The sequence below is a fragment of the Trichomonas vaginalis genome, chromosome I (assembly GCF_026262505.1).
Source record: "Trichomonas vaginalis G3 chromosome I, whole genome shotgun sequence".
NCBI lineage: Eukaryota > Parabasalia > Trichomonadida > Trichomonadidae > Trichomonas > Trichomonas vaginalis.
The window spans coordinates 14,402,653-14,424,500 of NC_067203.1; the positions used below are offsets into that span (position 1 = coordinate 14,402,653).

At 33.0% G+C, this 21,848-nt stretch overlaps 9 protein-coding genes and 3 pseudogenes across 12 annotated transcripts, besides 1 other annotated feature; 4 read left to right on the forward strand and 8 right to left on the reverse strand.

The window, feature by feature from the left end:
* Positions 1–9,012: part of a mobile genetic element that runs on past the window's edge.
* TVAGG3_0985810 (protein of unknown function, DUF4108 family) lies at positions 2,887–3,306 on the reverse strand (the record flags this gene model as incomplete). The annotated part of the gene is made up of 1 exon (XM_051254034.1): positions 2,887–3,306. The coding sequence occupies one exon, from the start codon at positions 3,304–3,306 to the stop codon at positions 2,887–2,889; it is 420 nt and encodes a 139-aa protein (XP_051079608.1).
* TVAGG3_0985820 (uncharacterized protein) lies at positions 3,345–3,980 on the reverse strand (the record flags this gene model as incomplete). The annotated part of the gene is made up of 1 exon (XM_051254035.1): positions 3,345–3,980. The coding sequence occupies one exon, from the start codon at positions 3,978–3,980 to the stop codon at positions 3,345–3,347; it is 636 nt and encodes a 211-aa protein (XP_051079609.1).
* On the reverse strand, positions 4,611–5,294 carry TVAGG3_0985830 (uncharacterized protein; the record flags this gene model as incomplete). Its single annotated transcript, XM_051254036.1, has 1 exon — positions 4,611–5,294. The coding sequence occupies one exon, from the start codon at positions 5,292–5,294 to the stop codon at positions 4,611–4,613; it is 684 nt and encodes a 227-aa protein (XP_051079610.1).
* TVAGG3_0985840 lies at positions 5,629–5,953 on the reverse strand (annotated as a pseudogene). Its single transcript has one exon. A coding segment is annotated over exon 1 (325 nt).
* On the reverse strand, positions 6,329–7,042 carry TVAGG3_0985850 (protein of unknown function, DUF4106 family; the record flags this gene model as incomplete). The annotated part of the gene is made up of 1 exon (XM_051254037.1): positions 6,329–7,042. The coding sequence occupies one exon, from the start codon at positions 7,040–7,042 to the stop codon at positions 6,329–6,331; it is 714 nt and encodes a 237-aa protein (XP_051079611.1).
* On the reverse strand, positions 7,156–7,936 carry TVAGG3_0985860 (annotated as a pseudogene). The gene has a single exon. A coding segment is annotated over exon 1 (781 nt).
* A 1,042-nt stretch (positions 9,013–10,054) lies between the features above and the next one.
* On the reverse strand, positions 10,055–11,379 carry TVAGG3_0985870 (annotated as a pseudogene). The gene has a single exon. A coding segment is annotated over exon 1 (1,325 nt).
* A 535-nt stretch (positions 11,380–11,914) lies between these two features.
* Positions 11,915–13,743, forward strand: TVAGG3_0985880 (late blight resistance protein-like protein; the record flags this gene model as incomplete). Its single annotated transcript, XM_001582605.1, has 1 exon — positions 11,915–13,741. One exon carries the CDS (start codon positions 11,915–11,917, stop codon positions 13,739–13,741), a length of 1,827 nt encoding a protein of 608 aa, XP_001582655.1.
* Positions 13,744–13,913: 170 nt separating this feature from the next.
* Positions 13,914–14,619, forward strand: TVAGG3_0985890 (uncharacterized protein; the record flags this gene model as incomplete). Its single annotated transcript, XM_001582604.1, has 1 exon — positions 13,924–14,589. One exon carries the CDS (start codon positions 13,924–13,926, stop codon positions 14,587–14,589), a length of 666 nt encoding a protein of 221 aa, XP_001582654.1.
* A 204-nt stretch (positions 14,620–14,823) lies between these two features.
* TVAGG3_0985900 (transcription-coupled nucleotide-excision repair) lies at positions 14,824–15,807 on the forward strand (the record flags this gene model as incomplete). Its single annotated transcript, XM_001582603.1, has 1 exon — positions 14,824–15,807. The coding sequence occupies one exon, from the start codon at positions 14,824–14,826 to the stop codon at positions 15,805–15,807; it is 984 nt and encodes a 327-aa protein (XP_001582653.1).
* Positions 15,808–16,057: 250 nt separating this feature from the next.
* Positions 16,058–19,269, forward strand: TVAGG3_0985910 (ubiquitinyl hydrolase protein; the record flags this gene model as incomplete). The annotated part of the gene is made up of 1 exon (XM_001582602.1): positions 16,076–19,240. One exon carries the CDS (start codon positions 16,076–16,078, stop codon positions 19,238–19,240), a length of 3,165 nt encoding a protein of 1,054 aa, XP_001582652.1.
* Positions 19,270–19,930: 661 nt separating this feature from the next.
* TVAGG3_0985920 (ankyrin repeat domain-containing protein 61 family) lies at positions 19,931–21,475 on the reverse strand (the record flags this gene model as incomplete). The annotated part of the gene is made up of 1 exon (XM_001582601.1): positions 19,931–21,475. One exon carries the CDS (start codon positions 21,473–21,475, stop codon positions 19,931–19,933), a length of 1,545 nt encoding a protein of 514 aa, XP_001582651.1.
* Between the last annotated feature and the right edge of the window lie 373 nt (positions 21,476–21,848).

Sequence of the window (21,848 nt, forward strand, 5' to 3'; positions counted from 1 at the left end):
GTTCGAATAACCTTCTAACAGTTTGCACAAAATATCTGTAAAGAATGTGTTCTTACCTGTTCTTGTTTTCCAATTATAATGAGAGCAGTTTCATTTTTAGCACTTGGATGTTGTAAGATGTTGTGCAAACCAACATAAGAATATACTCATAACCTTTTCGTTTCCATTGCATATAATTTCTTTGACATGGTCTAACCAAGCTTCTATAATATTTTTCTTTCCATTCTACTTGTTCGTATTTATATCCAGTGAAGATAGAATAGAAGTTTGGAGAAGGTGTATAAAACTTTATACCACGAACTGAAAAATCTTCAAGTTTTGAACAATAAGATATCCAAGCATTAACATCTTCATGCCAACTTGTACGACTTTTATTTTCTTAGTTTTTGTCTACATTCTGTTCTGAAACTATTGTTGCTCTTGGTTTGTTAAAGACAACATCCATTCTTTCATAACATAACATTCTGGGGCAGAGTCAACATAAATGACTAACGTTTCAAATTCTCGACTGCTTTGTTATAGTCTCTAAATGGACACATATTTCTGAATGTTTGGGAAGTCATAAAAATCTGAAACATCTATTCTGTACATTTTTATAAAAATAAAAAAAAATTTTTTTTATTCTTGACTTTGTTCTTGAGCTATTTGTTGCATTTGTTGTTCTTGAGCTATTTGTTGTTGAAGTTGTTCTTGTAATACAATACTTCACCAGTTGCATCTCCAATTCGAAACTTTCTGCCGTCATTGACAAATACATAGGACATAAAAGTTTTACAGGAACAAAGTTTGCGTCAACTAAGGTTAAGTTTATGTTTGCTAAAGTGTTTGAGTTTACTAAAGCTGAAAACTCTGCATTCGAATGAACAATAGGCAACCAGCAGAGAAAGTGTTGTTATACGCATAAGTATCTTTTGGTCATAGTAGTTTCTGTCGAATTCGAATAGCACTTTGAACCTAAGTTTGAAACAATATATAATAGGTGTACTTAAAGTCAATGGAACAGACATCCTTGTATGACACCTTTTCCTGTTATAGGAAACTGTTGGTAGTAAAAACACAGATTATAAGTTTTGTATTATAGCTCATATTGTTTATAGTAAATCAGTCGGACATCCAAACATAATGAAACCTGCTCTAGTTGCAGCACATGTTACACTCGTCCTTAAAGTATTAAATAAGTCAACAAAACCTGTTGGTGGTATATTCTGAGTAAGTATCTTCAAAGGAGTATTTTTTACCATTCACAACAATAAAATCTCTGGTGTCAAAAGAGCAAAACAAGCTTTAGTCGTCATTGTGTTTAAAGTTAGTTTACAATATCGTCCTTGAGGACTTTGTAAGTTTGGTTGTTATAGAAATATATGACTCAGGGTTTAGTCGTAATAGTATAAACCCATTGTGTCTTCTGCTTCAAAGAAGATTTGCCATTGTTAAAGGAAAAAATAACAGAGTATTTTGACAACTTCAAACAAGCAGAGTAAATGAACTCTTTATTTTTATTGACTTTTTACAATTTGAACTTTGTTCGCGTAGATATGAATTCTGAAAGAAGTATGAGGGTCTTGTATGACTTTGTACTTCTCCCATAGTTCATGTCTGTCAAACTTACCTGCCATGGACTCTTTCATAAGTTCCATGAAATCGTCTTCGGACAATCCGGGGAAAAGTACAATGTCAGTAAGTATTCTCTTTACATCCTTACTTAAACTCTTTGCTGTCTGTACACATATTACGACTGAGATGTTAAAGTGTCTGAGCTTCTTAAGAATTCGACACATATCTTGTTCTCTATTCTTAAGCAAAGGATGAGAAGCAAAGTCATCTAAGATAAGAAGACACCTATGAGGGTATGTCTTCCAATCGTAAGATTGCAATTTCTTCGAAATGTATTCTATCTCTTTCTGTTTGTTTCTGAAGTGTTTCTTCTCTAATATTCTCTGCATTTCCTCATTTGGGTCTTTAAACTTAGAATTTATATACTCATTTATAGCATTATACTTCAAAACTCTTCTTTGGTACTTCTTTATCCAATCTAACAACTCAGTATCCTTTATACATACTAACTTAGACTTCTTTATAATATCTTTGAACGAATTGACGGTTTGGTCAAATTGACCAGAAGTACTACAAATAACAACTAACTCATAGAATGGGTTCTTCTCATCTAGTTCTTGTTGTTGTGCAGCCATTTTAAGATAAGTGAAAGTCTTACCCGACCCAGGTGGTGCAATTAGACCTGTTATACCATTCTGAGCAAATAAGAACTTGTCATGTATAGGTTTTATCTGAGCATTTTCTAACTTCCTCTTGTTCTTGTTTAAAACATTCTCAAATTTCTTGTCAATGTCAGCAAACTTTTTTTCTAACATATTTTTAGAAAAATTAAAATTTTTATCTTTTAGAAAATGTCTAGCGATTTCGCTATCTATATTCGAGACAAGCTTTTCGACAGCAAAACATCTGTCGACCATAAAATCTTACATAGTGTAAACAAGAAAGGTGAATTTGTTCTAAAGTTCTGTTTCTGGGAATATGACAAGAACCATAAAACATTAAGCAGAGCAGTCTTAAAATTTGTCAATGACAGACTTGTTGACAGAGATGACGCCTCTTGGAGAGATGAAGTCCAACAAAACTTCTTAGAATGCAAAGAAGACACATGCGCTGTTCTTGAAGATGAAATAGAAAACAGAATAGATGAGCTATTAAAGGACAAAGAACTTTTACATAAATATGGTTCGGAGAAATTTGACATAACTCCACCAGAAAAGAAGAAGAGAGAAAAGAAGAAGAAAGTAGAAGAAGAGAAGAAAGTAGAAGAGAAGAAAGAACCTGAACCAGTTCCAGAGAAAAAGAAATTTGACATGTAAAAATAAAATTTTATTTTTAGAACATTTCTGGGTCAATGTCAATGTTCTCTTCCTCTTTAGGAGTAAACACTGGCTTAGACTCTAAAATCTTTTTACCCAATTTACCTTGAACTTCTACAACTTTAGACTCATAATATTCATAGTCGTCTGCTTTCTTTGGTTCATAAGGTATAACAAGTTTGTATGCTTTGCCTTCTTTAAGGTTTGAGAACCTTCTGTCAAAATTTTCTTTGACTGCTAACAAACCTTCTATGTCTAAGTCTTCAAATTTCGCACCATTTTTAGTCACAATAGCAAACTTAACTGGTTCGATGTTCCAAACTTTGCTGAATGAAGACTTTTCAAAATGGTAGAAGTAAACATTCAAATATGTGAATGGGTCTAGTTCTTCTTTAAGTCCTGACATGTACTTGTTTACTGAGATGAATTTTGTCATCTTTTCTATCGGATAAAAAAAATATTTTTTTTTAAAATTTACTCATAAAAATTTTTATTTGTATATACACCATTCTGTACGTCTAAAAGACTTTTGACATTTGCCAAGAATGTACGTTTAGAAGCTGCCATATAACCATATTCTTGACAATATTGTTTATACGAATCGTACAATGACCTTTCATCTAAACACTCAAAATCAGTTTCATCTATGAACAGTTCATATACACTCTTGTTTGCTTCTAACAATGTTTGTCTCTCTTCGGTATGTGGAATTTGTCTTGGATTGAACTTAGAAATATCTAATGTCATAAAGTATGAGAACAAGTGGTTGTAAAAGTCAGATGTCAAAGTTTCTGCTAAGTCGTCAAAATATTCTGTATCTTGCATATGAGAATCTGACGTTCTGACAACTACATATCTTCTGTCAGAACTTTCTAACTTCATCGGAACAACATTGTTTGAAACCATAATGAAGTTTGCAACATTTTCACAAACTCTTTGGTCTTTATACTTTCTTTCAACAACTCCAACTTTGTCTGTTATAAGACTCTTCAAAGCATCTGAGTTCAAAACTTTTGTTGTATCTATACTTTGAAGTTCATTGCAAACTATAAGTTTCATATTCTCTATTGAGGAGTTAAACTTGCCACAGATGTTTTCTAAGTTTGTCATATTAGGGTTCGAATAACCTTCTAACAGTTTGCACAAAATATCTGTAAAGAATGTGTTCTTACCTGTTCCTTGTTTTCCAATTATAATGAGAGCAGTTTCATTTTTAGCACTTGGATGTTGTAAGATGTTTGCAAACCAACATAAGATATACTCATAAACCTTTTCGTTTCCATTGCATATAATTTCTTTGACATGGTCTAACCAAGCTTCTATAATATTTTCTTTCCATTCTACTTGTTCGTATTTATATCCAGTGAAGATAGAATAGAAGTTTGGAGAAGGTGTATAAAACTTTATACCACGAACTGAAAAATCTTCAAGTTTTGACAATAAGATATCCCAAGCATCTAACATCTTCATGCCAACTTGTACGACTTTTATTTTCTTAAGTTTTTGTCTACATTCTTGTTCTGAAACTATTGTTGCTCTTGGTTTGTTAAAGACAACATCCCATTCTTTCATAACATAACATTCTGGGGCAGAGTCAACATAAATGACTAAACGTTTCAAATTCTCGACTGCTTTGTTATAGTCTCTAAATGGACACATATTTCTGAATGTTTGGAAGTCATAAAAATCTGAAACATCTATTTCTGTACATTTTATATAAAAATAAAAAAAATATTTTTTTTATTCTTGACTTTGTTCTTGAGCTATTTGTTGCATTTGTTGTTCTTGAGCTATTTGTTGTTGAAGTTGTTCTTGTAATACAATACTTTCACCAGTTGCATCTTCCAATTCGAAACTTTCTGCCGTCATTGACAAATACATAGGACATAAAAGTTTTACAGGAACAAAGTTTGCGTCAACTAAGGTTAAGTTTATGTTTGCTAAAGTGTTTGAGTTTACTAAAGCTGAAAACTCTGCATTCGAATGAACAATAGGCAAACCAGCAGAGAAAGTGTTGTTTATACGCATAAGTATCTTTTGGTCATAGTAGTTTCTGTCGACATTCGAATAGCACTTTGAACCTAAGTTTGAAACAATATATAAAATAGGTGTACTTAAAGTCAATGGAACAGACATTCCTTGTATGACACCTTTTCCTGTTATAGGAAACTGTTGGTAGTAAAAACCAGATATAAGTTTTGTATTATAGCTCATATTGTTTATAGTAAACTCAGTCGGACATCCAAACATAATGAAACCTGCTCTAGTTGCAGCACATGTTACACTCGTCCTTAAAGTATTAAATAAGTCAACAAAACCTGTTGGTGGTATATCTGAGTAAGTATCTTCAAAGGAGTATTTTTTACCATTCACAACAATAAAATCTTCTGGTGTCAAAAGAGCAAAACAAGCTTTAGTCGTCATTGTGTTTAAAGTTAGTTTACAATATCGTCCTTGAGGACTTTGTAAGTTTGTTGTTATAGAATTATATGACTCAGGGTTTTTAGTCGTAATAGTATAAACCATTGTGTCTTCTGCCATTTTACTTAGCAAATAAATTTTAATGAAATGTTGTGGTCGTCAAATATTTTATAACGTCTGGGAAACTATATTTTAAGTTCAACGTTTCACCTCCTTTCATAACGTATATCTTGTCAATGACATTATATGAAACACCACAGCAACTAACGTCGGGTTCTATTTCTTTGATGTTTATATCGTCTGCCTCTGTCAAAAGTTTCAATAGTTCTTTCAAAACTTCATGAGGTGCAATGACATATGAGTTCACTTTTACAGGGTTGTGTTCGACCAAGTTTAACATTATACCTAAAGCTTGACAAATCTTCTCCTGAGTTTGAAGTTTGTCTTTCAGTTGTTGGTAGTCGTTTCGAATATCTGCAACAGAACTTAAGTCTCTGCTAACTTCAGGGTATGTTGGTTGTTCTTTTACAGGAACAATTGTTTATACCATCTTCGTCCTCGTATGGTTTCCCCATTTCAACATCTCTTTCTTTGACATTGACAACAACACTTTGACTGTTTGTTTGAGTTGGTGAATTTAACTTCACATCTGCCACCGCCATTAAACCTTTTGAAACACTTACGCTTCTATTTTTCGGAAATGACATTTTACTTAGAATAAAAGATGGACGTATTCGGATATCTCTTCGAATTGAAGCAGAACAAAGTTTACACACACAAACAATACAAATACATTGACAGAATAGTTCTTTATACAAACAATGGTAAATGTTATAGAATAGCAGTCTTTGCTGAACCAAAATATTTTCATAAAGCAAAGAAAGTTGGTATAACTGAAATGGTGAAAGTTCTTGAAGCAGACAAAAATATAACAACAAAACTTACAGATATTTCTAAAGGAAAGTTTATAATACAATTTTATGTCAAAACTGGCGTACTGTCAATATTTGACGGAGAGAAGTCAGTTCAAGAACAACTTACTGACCTGCTGCCAAAATCTGCTCGATGGAAGCTGTCGTTATGCCAATCTGAGGAGCCCCAGCAGGTTTCATCGAACGAATCTTCAAAAGAGCATCTTCCGTGAAAAGTGCTATTGGTTTTGTAAACTTCTTTGCTCTCAGTTCATATGGACCGTCTCTGTCACCAGTATATTGTATTTGTACAGTACCAACAGTTGAAATACCACCCATAAAGTCTTCTGAGTCAGCAAATGGAATGCCAAGCCAAAAGTTTGAACGGTCTCCATTTGTATATTGAGTTTTTTGACTTCCTGTATGGGTCCATACTTTCACATATGGCATAATAGAACTTTGCATTTCAGGGTTAATGGTTGTTGTGAAGTTGTTGTTAAAGTTCATAGCATCTAATGTCAAGTTGTATGACCTCATATCCTCAACTGTAGAATATTCTTCTCTTGGATAATATTTGCCATCTATGTTTATATGATATTTAATACCGGGGTTGTAGAAACAAGAATAGTCATTTATAGTTCGTCTGAACAGTACAAACATAGTATCTGCGTGTTTCATTGCAGTTGTTAAAGCAATATCTGTTCTTGCACCTGCGGTTCCTGGATTTTGGTTTCCAACTTCACCTGCAAAGTCTTTGACAGATATTTGGTGTATAGGGAACATAAGTGGAACTGCAATATATTTGGCAGCTAAAGCATTTGAAATATCTGGGTCCAACATATAGACTGCAAGTCTGCTTTCTATTCTCTTGCATTCAAATTTTTCGCATGTAAACCTAACTGGGTCCAAGCATTCCAGCAGCATTGAAATAATACTTTACTTCAGTGTTGAGGTTTGAGAAACCAAAGTCTAAGTCAACTTTGTCTTTGCAAAATTCGGCGAATGACGTTTGATTTGCTCCCTTTACGTCTGTAAGAGTGAATGGGTCTTGCGTTGGTGCAATGACTAAGTTATTTTTGCTTGGAGTAAGTTCAATAGAAATTTTTCCTGCCCAGTTTGGCAAGTATCTTAAAAACCTGAAGATGAGGAAAGATGACAAAGGAACTCTAAGTTTCAGTTTTACTTTAGTGACAGCATTTCCATCTGAACCAGAAAGGTTAACATAAACTCCTGGAACGTTAGGGTCAAGTCTTCTTATTTTCTCAATAGTTGCATACTGGTCTGTTTGTTCTCTAGCTTGTGGTTGTACTGAGTTTCTTAAAGCGAACCATTCATAGTTTGCCCATGTTACTGTTTGAACTAAGTCAGAGTTAGAATATATCTTATATCCCATGAAAACTTCTGGAGCATATTGGTATCCGACATAGAAAATTCCATTGCAACCTTTCTTGTCAGACAACTTGGCAGAAGGTTTTATTTCAATGTCTTGTTCCACGTATAAGAATGAGTTGTCAATAGAATTATATGAAACCTGTCGCAAGCAATATCTACTGTTGTTGAAGAACCTTCTCCAAACTCACCTACATTTCCATAAGAAACAGCAGTTGTATATTCGTAAGTTCCAGGAACTATTTCTGACCTTCTAATGGCATTGTCGCATTCGTTATACCATTCGGAAACATTTCCATTCATGGCATCCAAAACTGTTGGCGTTATATTCTGAGCGGCGTACATTTCATATGGGTAAAAATATAGAATAGTTGGATTTATTTGTCATAATAGAACCCACGTGGACCAAGCTTTACTTTCTTCCTGGCTGAGTTTTTAACTCTTCTTTTTCCTTCATTGCCACTACTTTCACTAGATGAAGTTACTTCTTCACTACTTTCACTTTGTTCTACTCTTCTCTTCTTCTTTGGTGTCGCTTTTGGTAACTTGCCCTCTGCTTCAAGTTGTTGCATCTTTGCCTCATGTTCACCTAGTATGTTTGTAAATTTCCATGTCCTTTTTGCCTTTGGGCTCTGGTCGCCCATCTCAGGTAACCTATATCCTAGAAAGATTTTGTCATAGTTTTGTATTTGAGTCTTCGCGTATTGTTTGCATGACTCTTTCCTGAGTTTCCGGTTCAAGCTCTTCAAACAGAGCTTGTCCATATGGAATAAGCTCGTTTCCAATATATTTTTTGTAGCCATTCTGGTTTTCTTTCCATGTTACCAATTATATCTTTTGTGAATGGGAAAGCTTTTACCCAATGTTTCAGTCTTGGGTCATTTATTTCTGTAGTTGGTTTTATTTTGTCAAGGAACATGTTTTCAATACTAACATTTCATTTGGTACTGTCCATTTGAGTTTTCTTAAATATTCATCCCTTCTCGGTTCATTGTCTGCAAAGTAAGTTTTTATGACATTTTGTAAACTTTCGTTTGCAAGGTCATGTACAATAGGTTCTCTTCCTTCTCTCTCCCTAACTCTCTTTCTAAACTCTTCACCAAATATACCATCTCTATGGTTCTGTGTAGTTCTTTGAGATAAATGTTTTAGAACGTCAGTGTTATATTTCCATCAGCCATGTTCATTTCATACTGGTTCAAAATATCTGCATCTTTCATATCTTTCAATGGCATTAAAGCCGCGCTGAAAATACCAGCTAAATCTGGTTCACCATTCATTTCCATTGCGTCTACAACATCTTGGAATTGTGGTTGTAAGTTTATGAACCACCTATCCGGGTTAGCTTTATGACCCCATCTCATTGTAGTTCCATAGTCTGCAGAAACAAAAGTAGGTTTGTTTCCATATTGGCTAGGTTCTGAATGAACTTTAAACAATTTTCATTTCTATATGTTTTGTTGAAATTTAACCTTTTATTTTCACCGAGTTCATCCAAAGATTGAACGTTATATGCTCGTAAGTAAAAAGGGTTGTTGTATTTGTGTACATTTTCTTTCAGTTCTTCCATTCTATGCTGAATATTTTCATCTGATGTTGGAGTCTTTTGTATGTCGGCAAACATTTTTCGATATTCTTCTACCATGTCAGCCGAATTTTTCTTAGACTCTTGGAAAGATTCCATATTCACCTCATACTCTTGTTGAGGGTCAAGATTTTCGGCTGTTCCAAATCTTCATCTAGTTCTGTGAATTTAGTTTTCCAAAGGAGGGACTTGTTCGTTTCCTTCAGGCTCTTCTAGCTGTTGTTGCTGAACTATTTTTCCATGTCTGGTTGTATCTGAACTAGTTCTTCCTGTGGAGTTTCTTGTACCTCATCTGCTGGCATTTCATATATTCCGAGACCGTTTTTAACAAGTTCCCTATCTAAGTCATCCGGACTCATAAACCTTTCTTCTTTCGTTCCGTCTTTATTTTTTACGCGTTTCATGAAGAGAGTTGAATTGTCATTTAGCTCTGACACCAAATATCTCGGAGTAAATTCAGTCATGTCATTTGGATGATATGCTATTAAATCATATCCCTTAGCGAGCTTGTATTTTCCAGGTTTGAAATTATATCCCGTTTGGTGCTGAGCCATAAAGCTAAATAGGTTCGGGTCAGTATTTCCTTCCTTGAACTTTCTAATAGCTTCTTTATATCTGTCACTAAAGTCAAGAGTATCTGGGTAACCATAGTCTTCTTTAAGCATTTTTAAGAAATCTTGGTTTCCTTGTTCTCTACTTCTTTTATGTCCTTGCTCTGTTTGTGGTTGTTGTGGTGCAGTGTTTTGAACTGTTGGTTGTGGTGCTGGTTGTGGAGGTGGTTGTTGTGCTGGTTGTTGTTGTGGTGCAGTGTTTTGAACTGTTGGTTTTGGTGCAGGGTTTTGAACTGTTGGTTTTGGTGCAGGGTTTTGAACTGTTGGTTGTTGTGTTGGTTGTTGTTGTGGTGCATGCCTGTGTCTGTGTCCATGTGACGATGTAAATGTTTTAGGTAGTCCTGGTGCAGGTGCTTCTCTTGGAGGGTTTGGTGGTATATAAGTTCCACTAGCTAGTATATAAGTTCCACCAGCTGGTATATAAGTTCCACCAGCTGGCACATATGTTCCATCTGCAGCATAATGTCCTACCTGACTTTTCGTTTTTAAGAAAGCATTTACTAGGTCTGTTTTGGTCTGTTGTAACTCTTTTTCTTGACTTTCCACAACAGTTGCTCTAACGGCGTCATAGGCACTTTGAACTGCCTGTCTCGTTGCTGCATCTGTTATTTTCGTTATATTTTGTGCTACTTCTTTTAACTCTTTGTCGAAACCTTCAGACTTCAGTTTCTTTCCAGATGAGAAGTCGTTCACTTGTTTCACCTTACTATGAAGAGCTTCGAAGGCGTTCTTAAAGTCAGCATTTGTTAAAGCTTCATTTGAACTGTCTTCATCCGCTTGTATTTTTGTCCTTATGACCCTATAAGCTGGGCTGCTTTAGCGTTGGCTTGGGCATCTAACCAGTCATTGTTAGCTTTTATATATTCTGCGCTTTTCATTGCCTTTTGCATGGCTGCGTCGTTATTTTTACTTTCTTGTGCTAAGTTTTCATACTGTACGGTTTGGTTTTGCAACTGTAAAAGTTTTTCTGCCTTTACATTTGCTTCAACTTCTTTTTTATACTCATCGCTATCCATATATGTCTTCAGGGCTTTTTGTTTTATCTCTTCATCTTTCAGTACTTTATATTGAGTAGTATGGTTTTTCAAATTTACAACATCTTGTTCCATTTTTGCTACTTCTGCTGCTTTTTCTGACACTTTTTTCGCATATTCCTCTGTACTTAGTTCTTTCAGTTGTTCTTCTTTCTTCTTTTTCTCTACGTTTAACTCATTGAGTTTCTTTGTGTGTCTGTCATATTCTAGTTTCTTTTCGTTTTCACTTATTTGCTTCTGTATGTCTATGTTTGACTTTTTGACATCTGATATTTGATTTTTGAGTGAACTCAAATTCATTTGACTTTGAGGGTTATAGGCTGTTCCGTCTGCAGCTCCACCATAGCCTGCCATTTTCGCTAAAAGTGCCGCTCTTAAACCTCCACTCTGTGCACCAAGAACTCGGTTTAAAAGCATAGGGTTGCTTGACATTTGTTGCAACATAGTGGGGTCATTCAGCATTTGTTGTTGCAACTGTTGTTGTGGTGTCAGTTTTACTATTGGATGTTTCAATGCTCTCTTCCTCTTACGTATATTCTTACGTAGCTTACGTGGCATTTTAAGTGAAGTTAAAAAGCGGACTGTTGTCAAAATGTCATGTTGTCACCATTTTCAAAAAGATGTTAGTTGACCGAGGGACCGAGGGACCGAGGGACCTGGTGACACCTTCAGTTCTTCAAAACATTTACGAAGAAGTCTTGACAAAACATTTACGATGAAATCATGACAAAAACATATACGAAGAAGTCATGACAAAACATATACGAAGAAGTCATGACAAAACATGAAAACATATATAATTTGTGAAAAGCGAAACATTATATAATGTTTTCGACCCAGAAGAAGGCTTCTCAAAGTATACTTCCTTGGAACGCCTGTAACTTTTCCTGTAGCGACGATAGACCCTTACTTGTCCGGACAAAGTTATACTAAACATCTTCAGGGCTAGAAGGGGCGCAGCCCCTGGAAGCCCCTCATACCTGACCTCTAGAGGGCACGAAGTGCCTGGAAGCCCCACTACCTTTTTTTTTTTTTTTTTTTTTTTTTTTTAAGCATCTCTTTGTCAATAATTTATCCTGTCAATTTATTATTTATGTTTTCGGCAGATTCATCCTTTAACGCCGACCAACCTGATTTGTTTAAAAATCTTACAATTAAAGGCGGTTTTGATAAAGTTATTGATGAATTGCGAAAAAAGAGCGTGGAAGATCAAACAAGAACTTTATTATTTATTAGATCTTACTATATTTTACTTTATTTCATTTTATTTCCAAAAGAATCTTCCACAGCAATATCTCACAATGATATGTTAGATGACGTTTTTTACGCAAGTAAAGGGACAGCTTCACCTATCGATACTTTAACATCACAGGTACTTTCAGGCTTCTTAAAAGCCATGTACGCAGATCCATTACTTCTAATAAATTCGATGAATAAGACAAAGAGTGTCGGTTCACTTAATTTTTTAGCGTTTTCTACGTTTCCAGCTTTATTCGGATTTTTTTCCACGCAAGAGCTTTGCGAATCAGCAGCGGTATTCATGATTAATCTAATACAATCTGGAGAAGACCAAAAACTCATAGAAAAGTTCGTTTTATCAATATTATTTTCATCATATTCGTTCATTAACACATTTTGTTCATGTATTTTCGCACGCCCTATATCAGAAACTCATGATGAATCATTTATTCGAAATCGATTTATTCATTCAGTTACAACTGCTTTACCAAATCTTCCATCCCACGTTTACTTCGTATTATCATCATACAATGGCAAAAATCCGAAAAAAATGCTATCAATTCTGCAAAATTTTCTTTCATTAACATTTAATATTTGGCAAAGTGGTTCTCCAATGGGATTAGTCTCAACAACCAAAGTTTCTCAGTACATTGAGTCCAAAGAATGCGGCGACATACTACGAAAACTGTTTTTTAATAAAATTATTACAAGTTACGAAGCTCCATCAATTTGGAAGAGATGTGGAGGTACATCAGAGAATGTTGTATTTAGTCCAGTCGATTTACAGATATTAGTTTCAGTTACTGCGATGGCAAAGAAAAATATTCCGATGTGGAGTACAATTGAGAGTTCGGCCAAGAACCTTGGTTGCTATAGGTTCAAACCATTTACTATTACGTTTTTCCAGAATTCTAAGCGTCCAATTCCAAGATCAAGAGTAGATTTATTTGAAATAGAAAAAACCGAAGAAATTTTACTATTAGATGATTACATAACAGTTCGATACGAAGCCGAGCATATAAAATCCTTTCAATGCCACGTGAAACATTTATTTGATATTATTTCCGGAATTTATTTCAAAGAAACAGTCAAAAAGATGTTTCCCAAGGTTTCTGTTGGCGACATACCCAGACTTATGGAGTCATTTTGCTTCGGTTCCCCAGAAGATTTCAATTCTCTCACAATTTTTTGTTCGATACTTGTTATTTGCGAAGGAGTTATTCCATCGATACCGCCAAGTATCGTAGAGTTATTTCATGCTAACGTTATTGCAATAATGGACCAAACTTGGCAAGATATCGGAGATTTTGTTGATTACAAGTCTTATACTAATTTACTCCATCTATTGCCAACCTTTCCAGGCATGCTTCTTGGAGATGTTGTTGCGAATTTGTCTTACATTTTCATGAACATTGATGAAATTGTAGATTTTAAAGATACAGAATTCGAATTGAAGGTGTCGTTATACCAGATAGCAATATTCCTTGTTGATAGATCATCAGTACTTAGAATTTTCCTTTTAATGAGAGAATTATTTTTCAAAACTGACATACTAAGTAACTTTTTGCCAAAAAAAGTTTGCCAGCGCTGGATGACTTATGTAGCTATAATAGATAAAGTTATCTCCTCCGATAAAGTTCTCAAAGATTCTATTTGCTCTATTTCTTTTGTTATTAGCTGATTATTTTTATATAAAATTGTTTGTATTTCTTTATTATTATATTCTTCAGCTTTTTTAGAGATCATTATCAAATTTCATTATTTATAAGGGTTTCCCAACTTTTTAATTGAAATTATATCTAATTACTACATCAAGATCATTATATTAATATTTCATCGAAATTTGATAATCATTTATATAAAATGAATCAAGATCTAAGTAATATGATAATAGAAACACCAAATCTAAATCCACACAATACATTACCACAATCAGTACGCTTTATTGTTTCATATTCTATTCCAAGTTCGGAGAAAGACGGATTATTTATTGTCGGACAAAGATTATTCGTAAATCAACCATTAAGCAAAACTACAACAGAAATTATCAAGGAAATAAGAAACATATTCCCTCAAGAAATGGAGAATTACGTTTTATTATTAAAATATAATAATATTTTATTTGAAGATACAACACTTGCAGATATGGAAATTAAAAATGATGCTGTTATAGAGCTTGAATGCTTAGAGAAAAACAAACAAGTCACACATAATGAAGGATTTTTCTATCTTTACTGGTCAATGCTTCCCATGATGTTCGCAATCTCATTTGGATTAAGTGGATTAATGGGAAAGTTTGATTTCATTTACAAAGCATCATATGTTCTTGCCAGTTTCTTAATTGGCATTCCTTCGCTGATATTTATGTTTTTAGGTTCATCAGAGCTCTTCCCTGTAGTTACAAGGACATCAATTGTTGGAAGATACTGGTTTTGCCAGGATAATCCATGTGATTGCAGCTGCTCCTGCTGCCATCGACGCACGTTTTCGGAAATCGAAACACCTCTTGAGGGTTTTGATTCTATCTAATTATTTTATTTCTTTTTCTTTTTTTCTATTAAAATTTTGTTTTATGTTTTGGATACTTTTAGATTTAACGTTTATTCATATGCCAGCCATTTATTTATGTAATATCAATAAGGTCATACAATTATATCATTTTAGTCAAAAATTGTTATTAATTAGAAGATAAATTTATAATACCCTGTAACAATGTTCCAGATAGTGAAACGAATGGCATATTTTTTTAATCATTTTTATATAATGATTGGAGATTTTGTTATCGATTCTCAATATTCAAATCCTCAATATTCCGGCGGCATTAATTCAATTGATATAGATCCGATTTATAAGACTAAAGTCATTGGAGTAACAGAAAATGGAAGATATTTCTGTTATGATCTAAATAAAAGACAAGAAATCTATTCATATCCATGCAAAAATCTATGCTGTATTACAGATGTAGCTATACTTAAAACTGATGGTGGTATTTTTTGTACCACTGCAGTAGATGGCTATTTACGAATTTATGACATTAATGACGCAAGGAAATCAGCCCAAATGTGTAACTGCCATGGTATTGTACGTAGTATATCAGCTTCTCCAAATGAACCAGTTGTAATTGTTAGTTTAAACGAAGGATCAATTCGAATTTTCGATTTACGACAAAGCGTGAACTTAAATGCGCTAAAAACCGGACGCGATAACCCAGTGACAATAGCCGAATACTCTAAAGACAACAATTTTCTTATTGCTGCAGGAGATACAGATGGAAGATTATTTTTGTTTGACATAAGGAATCCAAAAGGTCCATATCAGTTAGATTGGTATCGATCACAAATCACTGACCAGCCAGAAACATTCTCAGCCCATGGATCCGAAGTTACAACAATAAATTTCTCTTCATCAGGGAGAACATTTCTATCTGCTGATAGAAATGGAGTTATTAGAGAATGGTCATCCGATTCTGGCCTATCAGAACTCAACGAATACAGAACTACAGAATATAAAAGATCAACTCGAAGAACTAAACTCGTTTTTCGTGATGATACAATATTTGTTCCAAGTGAAAATGCTGTTTACGATGTCCAAAATGATAAAAAATTAATTGGACACATTTCAACCGTCAATGGCGTTGTAGAAATCAATGACGGAATTATTTCATACGGAGAAGACAATCTCATGACAGTATGGAAGCCAAAAGATTCAATTCCTTTCATAGACGATAAATCCGATTGGTCTGATTAAATTTATTTTTGTTTGTATTGTTTGTATTGTTTGTAAATATCATAACATTATTTTTTAAAAGTTTTTAGCATTTTGCTTTAAGATCCAAGGAAAATATTGGATATCAAAGTATAATTCTCATCAAATATCATTGTAAACTATGAAGAAAAAGTCAGATTTCCATCATGTAAAGGACAACAGAAAGTTCTTCATATTCAGACAGGAAACACAAAAAAATAGTCACAAAAGATTTTCAAAATTTTTTTTGTCTGAAAATCTTGATCTTTCAATGTTTGATGATGAAACTAATCAACTAATGGAAGATTTAGGATTGACAGGTAGTAATGAGACTTATGACTTTGACGTCACTCATACTTTTCAAATTCCAAATTTTTTAGATTCAAATGGTCCATTTGAAAGCATTACATTACCAGTAGGTCCATTTAATTTCAAAGCCACTGCTACTAAGAATACTGGAAGTGTTCCATTTCTTGATTTTAAGATCAATTTAATCAATCCTCCCGAATCTCCACTTAAAATTACAATTTCAATTACAATAAACAACAAAGAGAAGTCAGAAGAAACAGTTTTAGTTAAATCTAACTCAACATTATCAAAGAATTTCGCAGTAATGTACTTTTCAAATTTCATCTCATTAAGAGCACTGAAAGAAACACCAGGATTTATTACAGATGGAACACTTATCGCTAACATTAAGTTTTCTTCTTCAAATACCGAATCAAATATTTGGGGAACAGCAACTTCACGAGAATCAACAGGATACGTTGGTCTAGAGAACCAAGGAGCAACATGTTACATGAATAGCATGTTACAAATGCTTTATCACTTACCTGCTTTCAGACAAATTGTTTATGACCTTCCAACAGCAGAAATTGAAGATCCAGAGAGGTCCATTCCACTTCAACTTCAAATGCTCTTCTATAATCTCGAGTTTTCGTCGCAAGCTGTCTCTACAAAAGACTTAACAAAATCATTTGGCTGGAAACCGCAAGATATCATGGTCCAACACGACGTACAAGAGTTCAACAGGATACTCATGAGCACTCTCGAAGAAAAACTCAAAGGAACTGAGTCCGAAAAGAAAATTTCTTCTTTGTTCACAGGAAAGAACCAAAATGCCATTCGCTGTGTGAATATCGACTACGAGTCATTCACAGAGACACCATTTACAGACCTCCAACTCCACGTGCAAGGCAATAGAACACTTGATGAAGCATTTGAAGGATATTTGGCTGTAGACAGACTGGAAGGATCAAACCAATACAATGTTCCTGGCCACGGAAAACAAGATGCCGACATTTGCATGGAAATTACTGAACTTCCGACAGTTCTTCAACTTCATTTGAACAGATTCACTTACGATTTCGACAGAGACCAGATTGTTAAGATAAACGACTGGTTCGAATACCCAGAATCAATCGATTTATCAAAATACGTAACTAAAAAACAAGAAAACAAGAAAAGTGACAAAGAAGCAAAAAGTGACGAATATATCTCAAAAAGTGACAAAGAGGAAGTAAAAAGTGACAGTCAAATATATGATTTAGTAGGAGTTTTAGTACATAGTGGAACTAATTACTCCGGGCATTATTATGCGTATATTAAACCAGAAATTGATGGTGATTGGTATGAATTCAATGATTCTGTTGTAAGAAAAGCGAAAAAAGACGAAGTTTTCAAGGCGAATTTCGGACAAAATGATGAAGATGACGAAGAAGACGAACCAAAACAGAAAGTCTTGCCGAAACAGAGATTTTCGAAGAGGAATTTCAGAACGAAAAACATGTTTGACAAAAACAGGAACAAAAGGAAACCAGTGAAGAGAAGGAGAACAGTTGATCACTCAGCTTATTTGTTGATTTATGTCAACAGAGACAAACAAAAGGATGTTTACTTAAACGAAAGAAAAGTTCCTCACCATTTAGAAGTTATCTTCGAAAAACTCAAAAAAGAAAAAGAACTAAAACAGAAACAACTTCTTCAACAAATTTATGAAACAGATGTCCAAATTTTGACAGATTCTGACATTTCTGACAACGAAACAAAATATTTTTCTGTCAAAGATGTCAAAAACAAAATCCATGTAAATTTACAACAACCGTCAGAAAAACTTTACGAAACCGTCAAAGAAGTTTACAAACTTGACAGTTTCACTCTTTGGCAATGTGGTGCCTACGGAAATCCGACGAGAATCATCGAGAAATCTTCAGAAGGAGCAGTCGGAAAATTCATGTCAGGAACATCAACGATTTACATCCAAAAAACAGAAGTTTCTGACATTTCTGACCACATTTTGACATTTGTGAAGTCATTTGACGGTTTGACAGTTAATTTCGAAGGATCACAAATCATCGAAAAAACGAAAACAGTCAACGATTTGTTTACAAAACCATTTTCAAAAGCATTTATTGAAGAATACGGAGGACACGCAGTAGAAATCTCTCCAGAAACTGTTTTGACTGCCAACATCATTCATCAAGGAATGATTTTCGTTTTCCAAAACACAAAAGAAACACAAACATCAGAATTATCAAAGATTTGTGGTTTATTTGATCTCTCTAATTATCAAAATTATTTGGAAATGAAATTTAATTCATTTGAATTAAAAGTGAAGTCAAAAAGTGACAGCGAAATAAAATCCATCCAAGTTCCAATGAATATGAGTATTCCTGACATGAAACAGGTTATTAGCCATAAGTTTAATTTAGATTACGACAAAGAAAAAGACACACTTTTGATTTTTGAAAAAGAAGAAATTCCATTGAAGCTGAAAAGGAAGACAAACATTGAGTTTTTGAAGAATTCCAATGGAATTGAGTTCGAGTTGATCAAAGATATCAATGAAAACGAAGAGATTCTTTATCAAAGAATCGAAATTTCTCAAAATTCATTCGAAATTTCACAAAAATTTGTTAAAATTTTGAAGATTAACACAGCAATTCATTCTATCTACGAAATGTTGAAGAAAGAAAACGTTTTAGATCATGAAATGAATGAATACAGGTATTTCACAGTTTGGGGCACATCAATTTGGGAGTTGTTGAAAGAGAACAACACACTGAATGATGATTCATTAGTTTTGAGAATTGATTTAGTTCCTGAAGATCAAAAACAACTTTTAGAAGAAGAATTTTTAGTTCCTTTGTCTCATCCTGACTGTGAAGAGTTTCGTCCAACACTGTTTAAAGTTAAAGAAGGAGGAACAGCTAAGGAAATGAAAGAAAAACTTAAATCAATCTACAAAGTTGATGATGTTTCAAAATGGCATTTAGATGCTGTAACAACATTAGCTGGTAAATCTAAAAACGTGACACTTAAAAATGATGACACTTTAGATGCTTATTTGAAGACTAAATCTCTTGAATTACATGTCTATCACTCTCTTGAAAAACAGACCAATACAAGGAATCACGTCGCCCTCAAAATTTTATAAATAAATATATTGTTTATTTTTTTTTAAATCGTTATTCAAGATATATTCTCAAAGATAAAGCAAATCTGAATAATATTTATTCTTCCAATAATATAAATGGACTATAGAATTACATTCTATACAATTATTTATATGGACTCATGCTATTAATCTTCTTTATTCTATAGGTAAATATTTTTCAGCTTTTTAATTCAAAAATTCTCGAAAATAAAGCAAATTCAAAATTCAAGATATATTCTCGAAAATAAAGCAAATCTGAATGGTGTTTGTTCTTCCAATATTTAAATAACTTTTGCATGCCATAAATCCATTGAGATTCAACGCTACGGCATTGAAAGCAAAATAATAAAAATCATTCATTGATAGTTAAAATGTGTAGGCATTGCTTCCAACTTAGCAAAATAAAGAGAATTATTTATGTTGCATTATAGCAAGTTGTATGTTAAAAAAGATAACAAAATGATAACCTGCTTGCAATTATTATATATATCTCATATTTATATAGATTGTGAAAGAATAACAAATTATATATATATATCACACCCTTCAAATAGTTTTGGGATTATGATTCGATAGAAAAAAGGGGCCCAAAAAAATTTGAATGGTTGGATATATATATATATATATTAAGTCAGAATATTGCTATACAATAGTTTTACAATTCCAATAATTAATGTGTATATTTACTTTTCACTTTAAAAGACTTATAATATTATTATAGTTTCTTCTGTTTGCAATATCCAATGGGGTATCAAAATCATCATTCCTGATGTTTTTATTGATTTTCCTCAGATTACAGAGATATTGACAAATTTCATAATTATTTTTCATCACAGCTAAATGAAGAGGAGTATTTCCGTTATTATCCTTTTGATTGATGTCATAATCATACTTCATAAAGTCTTTGAATGCATCAATGTATCCATTTTCAATAAATATATGGATGAGTAACTGACCTTTTCGAGATGTATAAAATTTATATGCTCCGCATTCAATAAAATCTTTTGTTAATTGAATATTTCCGCTGGATGCTGATGTAAGATAAACACTCCCTTTAATTTTTGTTTCACAAGTTGATGCTAAAAATTTATGATAATAAAGAATTGTTGCCAAATCTCGCTGATCCGATGCTTCTTTAATTATGTAATAAACATCCCAGAATTTCGATTCATTTAGACTCATGCTAGTGATTTTCTTTATTCTAGGCAAATATTCTCCAATATTTTTAATAAATTCTTGATTTTCTCTATTTTCGAATTTTAATTCATCAATTCTAGAATCCTTCAATGAGTTTTCTGTTTTTAATCTTTGTAATTCATTCCTTTGACTTGAGTTTTTATTTTTAAGTTTTTCATTTTCACACTTCAACTTCGGAAGTTCATAATTTATTATGGTATTCTGTTGGTTAAGTTCTGCTATCTTTGTTTCATTGGTTTTATTAGATTTCTCTAATGAATCAATTTTACTACGTAATTCTGATTTTTCTGATATCAATTTTCTGTTTTCTTCTATTTGTGAAGAATTTTGTTTCATTAATCTATCGATTTCACTCTTTTGTTCTATATTTTCATTTCTTAGAATTATTAATTCTTCGTTTTGTTTTGTGTTTTCATTTTTCATTTTTGTTAATTCGGCATTGAATGAAGTATTAATTAGATTAAGTTCTTTAACTGTCTTTTCTAATTCTTGAAATGATTTGAAATTTGAAATGATTGATGATTGAATATTATTCTTAATATCTTGATCATTCGTTATTGATAATATTTTGATTGATTCGGTGACATATTTGACATCAATGTATTCATCATTGAGGAATGATAAAATATCGATGAATGATGGATCTTTGTTGTATAATGAGAATATTAAATCATTCGAATTAACATTTTTGATTTTGAAATGATTCAATAACTTCTCTGCAAAATCGAAACCTGCTTCAACAATCGAATCAATCAACTTATCATGATCTATTGAATCAATATTTTCACATATGAAATCCAATATCTTATTATCAAAATCATTTTGATTGCAATATTTGATCTTCCTGAATATATTTTCTAAATTGTACCCGTCATTATTATATCTTTTAGTGTACAATGATTTTAAGAATTTGCTTTCCATTACTTTTCCTATTTCAAAAAGGTCAAAGATAACACTATCTTCGATTTGTTCTGGAATTTGCAAGCTTAATATCCTTTCAAGCACTTTGAATGTATTTGAATCATTTATATTTGCCATGCATCTAAATTCATTAAGTGAATGGTTTAAATAATATTGATCTTTTATTTTTCGGAAAATTGCAGAACCCACGTATATATTTGTTTTGAACATGTAATCATTAATATATATTTTAAGAGAAGGAACTTGACTCGAGTTTAATGACGCAGCTACATCAGCATAAATATCGAACATTTTGAAATTTGAAAATTGAAAGCTGGTGGTATTTTTTAAAAATTTTTAAACAATTTCACTTCATTTTTCCCCTTCGTGATTGAATCATGCACATCTGAAATTGCTTACAATAACATTGAAGATGAAATTATATATAAAACTTTTACTCAATTAAATGAGTATACATGGTTTTTTTAAACGGAAGGTGAAGTAACACTAA